This window comes from Nelumbo nucifera, chromosome 3 (assembly GCF_055504915.1).
Source record: "Nelumbo nucifera cultivar China Antique chromosome 3, China Antique-T2T, whole genome shotgun sequence".
Classification (NCBI taxonomy): domain Eukaryota; kingdom Viridiplantae; phylum Streptophyta; class Magnoliopsida; order Proteales; family Nelumbonaceae; genus Nelumbo; species Nelumbo nucifera.
In genome coordinates, this window is record NC_142651.1 from 7947287 (window position 1) to 7956733 (window position 9447).

The following is a 9447-nucleotide window of genomic DNA, read 5'->3' on the forward strand; positions in this document are numbered from 1 at the left end:
GTCCCCCGCCTTACCCTCACTAACAAGAAAATGAACAGAGGAAATAAAGAAAGTACAACTAAAAAATAAAAAAAATAAAAAATCAGCTTTAGTAATACTAAACGATTATTAGAGACAATATATGCATTCATCAAGAAAAAAATAGAGACAATATATGCTCTTCACTTCAGGTAAGAACCATGTTAATGGTTTGCCTTCACTTCATGGAGCTTTTCTCGCCCTTTTCGTTGAAAGAGCTTTTCATTGATAGATTTCTGTTATCTGTGATTCTTTTTACTACTACTGGCCGAATGGCATGTGCAGAAGGGTGGAAGGAAGACAGATGGAAAAAAAAAAATTTGGGAAGGCCAAAGCAAGTATCGGCATTATATGGTAAAGATATCCCATCTTGAAACATAACATAATGGAAAGATCAACGGTGTGGATTGTGGAATCTGAGGCAGAAATGCAAGACAAAAGCAAGGATGAATTTATTAACCCCATTTCAAGAGAATGAAGTGCAAGAAGTTAATAGTACATTAATTAGTTTCCAGAGTTGTCGAATATGATAAAGCATTAGGATGCTTGGAGTCCCTTTACATCCTTGAATAGCCTCTGTGGTCTTCATATTGTTCCATGAACTCATCATTGAACTTTTTGAAACTGGCCATAATTGCAGGCATATCTTCTTCAGCTGGTAAGATGGTTGTCCTCAAGTGGAAGACCCTGAAAGGAGGAGCATTAAGGACATTTCAAATGAAGTTACTGTGAAGAATGAAAACCAAATTGCCCTATGATTCCTGTAAAAATGCCCAAACACCTTTTATCTCAGAAACATTACCAAGGAAGATGATCATATGCACTTCTGTGTGTGCATAATCTATGCAAGAGAACAATGAAGTTAGTAATTACCCTTCTTTCTGGCCAAAACCTGAACCAGGGACTGTGGAAATGCCCGTTGCTTCCAAAAGCTTGAGACAATAGAAAACATCAGGAACTTTTCCAGCGTTTTTGGCAGCTTCAATGGCCCTTGGTGGTAGGCGTATTTGTGGGAAAGAATACATGGCTCCTGAAAATGATATTCTAATCAGTAGCTGATCTCTTAAGATTCAAGAAACATGTTTTGAAGTGCAAGGAGATACTAATGCATGAAATGAAAATGAGAAAGGTGCAAAATTGTTAATTACCTTCTGTGAAGTTACAAACCACATTTCTACAGCTATTGAATCCATCAGTCATTATGTGTGCCCTCCTCCTCAATGAATCAAGGATTGCTTTGCTGCACATTTAGTAATTCATAAATAAACAAAATTGCTTGATGAGAAGTAAAATGTTTTATTACTGGAATTGTATGGTGGAGTGTCCACAGTTCAAATCAACCAGATAACCTAGCCATCTAATCAATTGCAGTCTTTCAGATGGACAAAAGAAATAGCAAAAGATGGACAAAATGTAAGTGGTGGCAAAAGAGCACTTATTATCATCAAACCAGAGTCACAGAGTAACATTGCACTATGCCAAATCCAGGATAGGCCATTTATTTGTTATATTATTTTGATGAGCACGTGTGCCACATTGTAGCACATAGATATGCATTTTATGCAAGTTGGTACTTTAAGATATGAGTAGGTTAGTTACACAATATATATTCCACCTTGCTTGTTATTAAAATAAGTATTTGTACTATACTTGTACAAGCACTTTTTTATACTTTCCATAAATATTTTGAGAATATTAGGGAAAATGGTCATTGGCATCAAACTGAACTGCAACCAAGAGTGAAGGCCAATATTCAAAGTCATCCATGCCTTATCCCCAACTATATGGGGTCGGCTACATGAATCATGTTTCGCCAATCCATTCTATTCAACTCTATAACCACTGTTGAACTATTAGTGCTTAAATCATTTCTTACTACTTCAACCCATGTTATTTTTGGTCTACCCCAAGCTCTTCTAGCCCCTTCAATGTGTAACAAATCACTTCTTCTAACTGTGCAGTTGATGGTCTTCTATGCACGTGCCCAAACCATCCTAGGTTCCTACAAATAACTCCATTCCTAATACTATCCTTTCTGTTTTTCCCACTCATCCATCTTAACATTCACATTTTTGCCACATTCATTTTCTGGACATGTTTCTTGACTGCCCAACACTCTGCTCCATACAGCATAGATGGCCTTGCAACTGTTTTATAGAATTTTCGTTTTAATCTAAGTAGTGTTTACCAATCACATAAAATTCCAGATGCACCCCTCCATTTTGCCCATCCTGCTTTAATTTTTTGGGCACCATCCTCCTCAATTTCTCCCTTGTTATGAATTATTGAACCAAGGTACTGGAAGTGGTCACATTAAGTTATCTCTTGGTCTCCAATCCTAAGTGTAACTTGATTTGCACTCCTATTACTACTAAACTTACATGTCATATATTCTGTTTTAGTCATACTTATTTCAAAACCTCCTGTTTCTAAGGCATTTGTCCATAAGCAGGGTTTGCCAAACAAAAGGAGAATAAGTTGATTTAGAGGGAGCTGATCTCAGCCATCATACCTCTCTGTAACAAACTTCAAATAGGAGATATCCCCTGGCTTGGGTGGGTTGACCATCAGCCCTAGCTGGAGGAAAAGAAAAAAAAATATTTTTGTAAGTTTCACATAATAGGCCCAATAGGAGAAAACGAGAGCAGCCCCCAGATTGCTACATGATAGAATCTTCAGATAGCCAAAAGAATGAACCAGATGTTCTGAAGAAAATTTATCTTACTTATTGAGCAAACAACTTAGGAAATTTGACTAATTTAACTGCACTCTAACTTGCATCTTTTTTTTTTATTTGGACAGAGGACTTACAAATATCTGTGCGGGGACATTTGGACTGAGTGATACAGATGCAACCTTGTAAATCTCATCAACAGTCTGCAGCAACAGATCAACAAGAAAAAGAATGGGCATTGATAGTCTAGTACCACTTAGTTTTAGAAATTTCCTCTTTCAGTGTAAGCCTCATTTTTCAGGAAAAAATTCAATTTATAACCATATACCAATATGCATACTTGTAAACAAGAACAGACAAACAAGCTGCACACAGAAGGGTCATTACTACCTATTTAAGACATTTTCTAAATTTCTTAAATTAATAATTTGCCTTCTGGTTCAGTGTCCATGCAAGATTTCTTTTATCTACAATTTTCTGCATATTTAGCAGCCAAAAATGTGAGAAATCAAATGGCATGATATATTCTTACTTTGAATTATAGACATTTTCTACCAAAAAAAAATTATATGGACACAACACAATCTAGTATGAACAGATTACCTACAGGATCCTGTTTTCCACGGTGAGGGTTCAAAGACCTGATCTTGTCTACACAGATGGCTTGAAATGTTACAAACTAACTAACCTTTAATGTGTCAGGTAACATGTCTCCCAAAGAGGAGACATGGGTTCAAACAATGAAGCAGCAGGAAGTTAAGAGTTCCATAGTATGGCTATCAGGAATCATATGAATACCTTCTTCTGACTTCATTGTATTGTTTGGTAAGCAAAACATAATGAACATATGAAAGGGGAAAGCTCAATGTCCTTCTAAAATTGGAAATAAGCAATAAATTCTCAGCCTGCAATTAAGAGATATATAGGCCATTTAAAGAAGTTAATAAGAAGCAAACCTTTGGAGGAATGTTGGTCATCTCAAAGTATCCTCCCCGTTGTCCACATTCACCCCAATATCCTTTAGAGACAGTATGAAAAGAAACAAGTTGGACCTCTCTGCTTAAGGGTGCACCAAGGTCCATCAAAACCTTCAAGTGTTTTGAGGAACAATTAGTTTTGACAGGAAATGAGCCGCTGGCAAACACAACAAAAATTCGGATCAAAGAGCATAATTGTTATACCTTTTTTGCACTTATAAAAGGGCGCTCATCTTGGTATATATTCTGCTGATAAACTTCATCTGCAAGCAGGACTAAGTTTTCTTGGAAGCAGAAGTGTAGTATTTCCTTTAGATTAGCTTCACTTAGACACTGGCCAGTAGGGTTTCCTGGGTTTATAATCACCATGGCTCGGACCTGATTACATCCAGTACATAAGAAATAATGTAGTAGTAGTCAGATTTTCCATATGAAATGATAGGTAATTTGTTGTACAATAACTAGGTTCAGAAGATCATACGATGTCATACTAATAAGCAAGTTGAAGAAGCCAGTAACAGTCAAGTTAGTCAAAATTATCCACCCTTTTGTATACTTTCTTTTATATTTTGTGCAAAAACTCGGTTTTCTCTATATTATAGTCCATATCACCCACACCTTCCAAAAAAGGGGTGAGGGAAAAATCACATACAGAGTTTACATTAATATCACAGAATACATGGTCCACATGCAGCAGGATAGGACTCTCCATTTTACAGATCTTCACTAGAAAATTTTCTAATAAAAAGCTACCTTATTCATATGATGCAGTGGGCAAGACAGCAATACAGAGGTGAAAATTTTTTGCCAGTAGAAAAGTCTGGCTCTGCCATATTGTAACATTACCCAGCACAGAATCAGCAAGGTGCCCGACACAGAATTTGCACAAGAAAGTGAAGAGTGTGAGTGTGACACAGACGTGATACCTAGTTTAAGTACCTATATTACATATTTTCATAGCAATGAGTAATGCTCTTCAGTAGATTCAGGACCTATATCCATCTCTATTCCACCCAAGTTTTTGGCAATTCGAATAACCAAAGAGTTAATCCTGGATCTAAACCATGAGTAAATATATCATTTAAGTCTTGTCTATGGATTCTTAAAACAGATTTTCTGCACTTGATCAGAACAAATGAAGGTATACTTACTGTTATTCCTCTAGAACGAGCCTGCAAAACTGACTGGCGAACGTTATTGACGTCAAGACCCCAGTTTGCTGTCTCTTCCAGGTAATATGGAACAAGAGAACCACCAAGTAGAGATATTGTAGCAGAGTAAAGTGGGTACTGAGGTACTGGAACCAAAATCTGCCAATAAGATATCCACCCAAAGTGAATGACAAAAGCATAGGGAAAGACAAGTACCTCCACATGTATACAGGATGGATTAAGGTAACAAGAACCCCCCCTCCCCCCACCCAACACACACACACTTTTAAACTGAAAAGGAAGAGAATAAAGAAGAGAGATGAAAAAACCTATAACCTATACACTAGTATCAGAGAGAAGAAACATGTTTACTAAATCAGGAAAACTTACACCATCCCCTTCACCACGGATAATAGTATTCAAAATCTGCATTACCCCTTTGCTTGCACCATCTGTCAGATATATGATTTCTGGATCACTGCATATGGGTGTAAATGTACATGTATTCAGCTTTAAATAACCTAAAAATTAGGAATCCAGAATGTTTTACAAAAAGGTTTGGTACCTAATATTTACCTTGGATATCCATCACGCCTTTCAATGAACTCTGCCACCTCCTTCCTTATTCCTGGAAGCCCTCGAGAGTCACTGTAGGCACCTAATTGATCAAGAAAAGAGTATAGATTATCCATCTCAAGTTTTACTGTATGGTCTTTCCCACTTCTTACCCATTTAATCAAAGACAAAAGGGCAGAGTCTCTACATAGATCTCAAATGTTAAACCCTTTTTCCAGCATGTACATAAAATGTGAGATACGTCAGCATACCTAGACCACCTGATGTCAATGAAAGATAATGTTTGGCTCTTGCAATTGCATCTGCTGGGAAGATGAGTCCCACATTAGGATCATCTAACAAGAATGGAGCTTGACATAAAGCCACCACCTGCACAAGTAATTAACATATATCAAAACAGACTTAAAAACAAGGATATAATGTCATCGTGCCAAAAACAGAGCATAGTAAAACAAAAGGTGCTCCTTTCATATTAAATTTGAGGAGGCAGGTTATTCCTAGAAAAGAACAAAGCAAAAAGGAATGTAGAAGTGGCAATGAACCTGACGAGGGAAGGTCAATGGCTTCTGTCCTAAAGCATGAGGGTTGCCGACATTTGTAAAAATAATCTGCAAAACCATAATTATAAATTTAAAATTTAAGATAGAAGTACATTCTAAATAAGCAAAGTCATTAAAATTGTAATATGAAAAGATTGACTACATTGAACCTAACCAAAATCAAAATATGCAAAGCCTATACCTCTCCTGGTTAGGTAATAGTATCCTATTGTACTCATTGACCAATTCACTCTACCATAGAGTTACACAATGACAACACCAGATGGTACAATACATACCACTTGATTAATTCACACTTAGTCAAGAATACAATGATAACTTACAAATTTTATTATCAATCGACAATTATATAAACATGGTTGAAAAGCAAGGTTTTTCCCTAAAATGAATAGTGAGATGATGCCAATAAGTAAAATAATGGTGATCCAAGAAAAAATTATAGCTACCTTCTTCCCTTCCTTCTGAAGCTCAGAAGCTCGAAGATAGAGCTCACCTCTAACAGCATATGCAACCTTCTTCACATTTTCATTAATGGACTCATAGTCTAATGGCTTTGGTGACATGATGTCCTTGTCACCAGTATACAACTAGACAGAGGTTCAGCAGCACTCTGTAGCCTCAGTTCACAACCTGGATAACTTTCAAGGAAATCAAATAAGTTTCAGAACTTAAAACGAGAAACATATGATCTGGTCCTCTGGAAGATTTTTTAAAAATGTTTGAACATTCAGGGTATAAATTGAATGAAAGGGAAAGTTATATCAACCTATGCTGTCTCCGAAACTTAACCCATTTCTTTAAAGACATAATATCTCTGTATAATATATTAGTTTTCTTGGTTGGACCTTTGGACTCGCTATTTCTTGATTTCTACGTTCTACTTTGGCTCAGATAAGTTTAATGACTAATGAGACATGTTTCTTTAAGAATAGCAAAAAGGTGAAGATAAGAACAACATCAGCATCTTAGAAATAGGACTAATCAGGGAAGAAAAAATGACTAATCAAAGAAAATAGAAAATTGCATACAATCACAGAAAACAACGTCTAAAACTGGGGAGAAAAGGAAAAAAAAAAAAACTGTAATCTCTGCAAGTTAAAGTATAACAAATAGATGTGAGATCATCAAAAGAAAAAACAGGAACACTTGGTTCGGGGAAGGGGGGGTAGAAGCGGCACAACTTTCCATTTCGCATAACATATACCGAGCATGCATGGTCAAGTAACAGACAAAAGAACACACTAAGCAAGCTTACAACAGACATTTTCTTTTACCATAAGCTACTACAATCGCACAGCCCGGATGCAATAGCACTTCAACAATAAACATCAAAAGAAGATATCTTTTTTTTTTTTTTTTTTGAGGAAACTGCAGAACAGTTGATGGAACACCAAAAGAAGAGAAAATTTGCATATCGTCAATAACTCCAATCCTAAATCACATATAAGCAAAAACTACTGTAAATTCCAAATCCATTCACGAAATCATCACTCGCAGCACAAAACCCAATTGAATCTTTACAAGTAGAGATAGCCCAATTATCCTAAAATCAAAACCAGGATATCGGTCATGGAATTCAAAATATACGGGAACGAATGAGAAAAACTCCCATCGACACAGCACCTTAACCAACTTCACCGACGACCCATCATTTCTCAAACAAAATTTAATTAGAGAATGAGTAATGAAGCAGGTTTTAGAACAGCGAAGATAGAACCCCTGTTTTATCTAAACAAATTTATGAAAAAATGAGTTGTGGTTGTCAATTCTACTCGAGGGTTACCTGGGTACCTCGCTTGATGTCTGGGGGACTACTGACGCCCTGTAGAAGGATCAAGGCTAGGTCTCCAAGCGACGAGCTAAGCTGCACAGGAAGTCGCACAAGAGAAATGTGGTTTGTGTCGTATAAAACTGAGCCTCGTCTGATCATAACTGGATTTATGTACACGTATACATTCCTACCCTTCTTTAATCTGTATTTTTATTTAATTATTATTTTTTTTTTTTGCATATCTCAACTTGTTTCACAAATCACAACCATGCAAAAATAGAATAACATTAATATTTTAAAAAGCATATTCATATCTTCATAGCAGACATCTGATGCGCGTCACAGTAACCCAAACACAACCACCACAAAAGAAGATAAAAATCCACGTGTATCAACCAAACCATTCTTCCTGTAGCGATTATTGGCCATGACGCAAATTTGATGCTCGTCGCACCAGCATCCCCCTATCTTCGGATTGAGAACAACGCTTCCACAGCCACTGGAAAATGTGGAAGAGTTAACAAAAAGTTCCAAAATTAAGGGAAAGAGATAAAGCGAGGAGGAAGTGTGGTGTAGCTTCAAAATTGAACTCTGGTGGATAACGAAGTCTCGGAAGTTGGAACCTTTCTCTCATGCAAGGACCGCTGATGAGGCAGGCGTCGTTTTCAGGGTTTTCAATGGTAATTTGCAGGTAGATAGTCCGTTACAACTTACATGGGTGGAAGCATGTGATTCACACTCTTTGTCTAATCACCAAGAGCAGAGCACATTTGAAAAACTCAAAGTAAAGAAAGCCTTGGCGATTTTAATGAAACTTTCTTTGCCCAGGAGATAAAAGGAGGAAGATAGGAGGATTTAATTCCATATCCTAAAATGATCAAAGTGGTTGTGTAGTTCATTTCTTTGTTGTAAAACCTGAAACCAAATGCTGAGGGAGATGAAATTCCATATTCTGTATCCCCCCTCCCCTTTAGAAATGGGTGATGATCAGTACAAGTTTATGAATGTCATTGATCAGTTGAGAACATCATATTTCTTGCTACAAAAACTTCTAGGGTATTAACAGCACATACTTATTAAGAGTTATAGAGAGATTAAGTTGACCCAATTCATTAAGAGTTCAATTAGTGCCCTAAGTACAACTACACTACACAGAAAAGGAGTATTACCCAATACTCATGCAATTTGAATGTACATAATTTTCTTTCTTTTTCCTATTTTTTTGTTAGAATCATGATTTTTTTCTCCTGAAATTTCAGTTCTTTTACGTTGTAGTCAATAAGAAAAGTAGCAATTCGCCTATCAAAAAAATTACATTTCTGAATATTCCAATTTTTTCCAATGCAAAAACTCTAAAGTTTTCATTACTTGACATCCATTTAGTATGCAAATCAGTCACGTCTAATTGGCTAAGGTCAGTTTAAAAGTAAGAGAAGAGTTCAATGTGAACCTTACGGGCTATCACGAGGGTGTTTTAGTTGGGGGATATTTGGCTCTTACCTGTTTGAGCATATGCGTCCAACCACATGATTTTAAATCATGTCAATTTTAGGGTTTAGGATTAGATATTAGTGGTTTAGTCTTTCTTTTGATATAAGGTTTAATGGTTTAATTTTTAGGGTTTAAGGTTTAGGGTTAGAGTTTAAATGTGAAAATTAATAGAACATGATAGGAACAAATAATGCCCGTTTTAGTGCCCAATGAAAATGGTAGCAATTCG

General features: G+C 36.4%; 1 protein-coding gene across 4 annotated transcripts; it reads right to left on the reverse strand.

Moving 5' to 3' along the window:
- Window positions 1–446: 446 nt before the first annotated feature.
- LOC104593113 (glutamate--glyoxylate aminotransferase 2) lies at window positions 447–8765 on the reverse strand. Of its 4 annotated transcripts, none has more exons than XM_010252802.3 (14): window positions 7740–8765; window positions 6403–6586; window positions 5939–6004; window positions 5648–5765; window positions 5397–5478; window positions 5211–5298; window positions 4821–4979; window positions 3874–4047; window positions 3649–3780; window positions 2830–2895; window positions 2531–2595; window positions 1167–1258; window positions 892–1048; window positions 447–705 (listed from the first exon to the last, which is right to left on the reverse strand). In XM_010252802.3, the coding sequence occupies exons 2-14, from the start codon at window positions 6517–6519 to the stop codon at window positions 576–578; spliced, it is 1446 nt and encodes a 481-aa protein (XP_010251104.1). In that variant the 5' UTR covers window positions 6520–6586; window positions 7740–8765; the 3' UTR covers window positions 447–575. The 4 variants fall into 4 exon arrangements, with proteins under 4 accessions (XP_010251104.1, XP_010251105.1, XP_088756739.1 ...); XM_010252803.3 differs by having other exon boundaries at window positions 6403–6594; window positions 7740–7896; XM_088900613.1 differs by having other exon boundaries at window positions 7748–7871.
- Between the last annotated feature and the right edge of the window lie 682 nt (window positions 8766–9447).

Coding starts and splice junctions, on each gene's coding strand:
- LOC104593113 (XM_010252802.3), bottom strand. CDS start 6,519: ATGTCACCAAAGCCATTAGACTATGAGTCCATTAATGAAAATGTGAAG. Junction 4,048..4,820: donor CTCGTTCTAGAGGAATAACA/GTAAGTATACCT, acceptor GGATGTAATCAG/GTCCGAGCCATGGTGATTAT. Junction 706..891: donor GGTTTTGGCCAGAAAGAAGG/GTAATTACTAAC, acceptor TCCTCCTTTCAG/GGTCTTCCACTTGAGGACAA.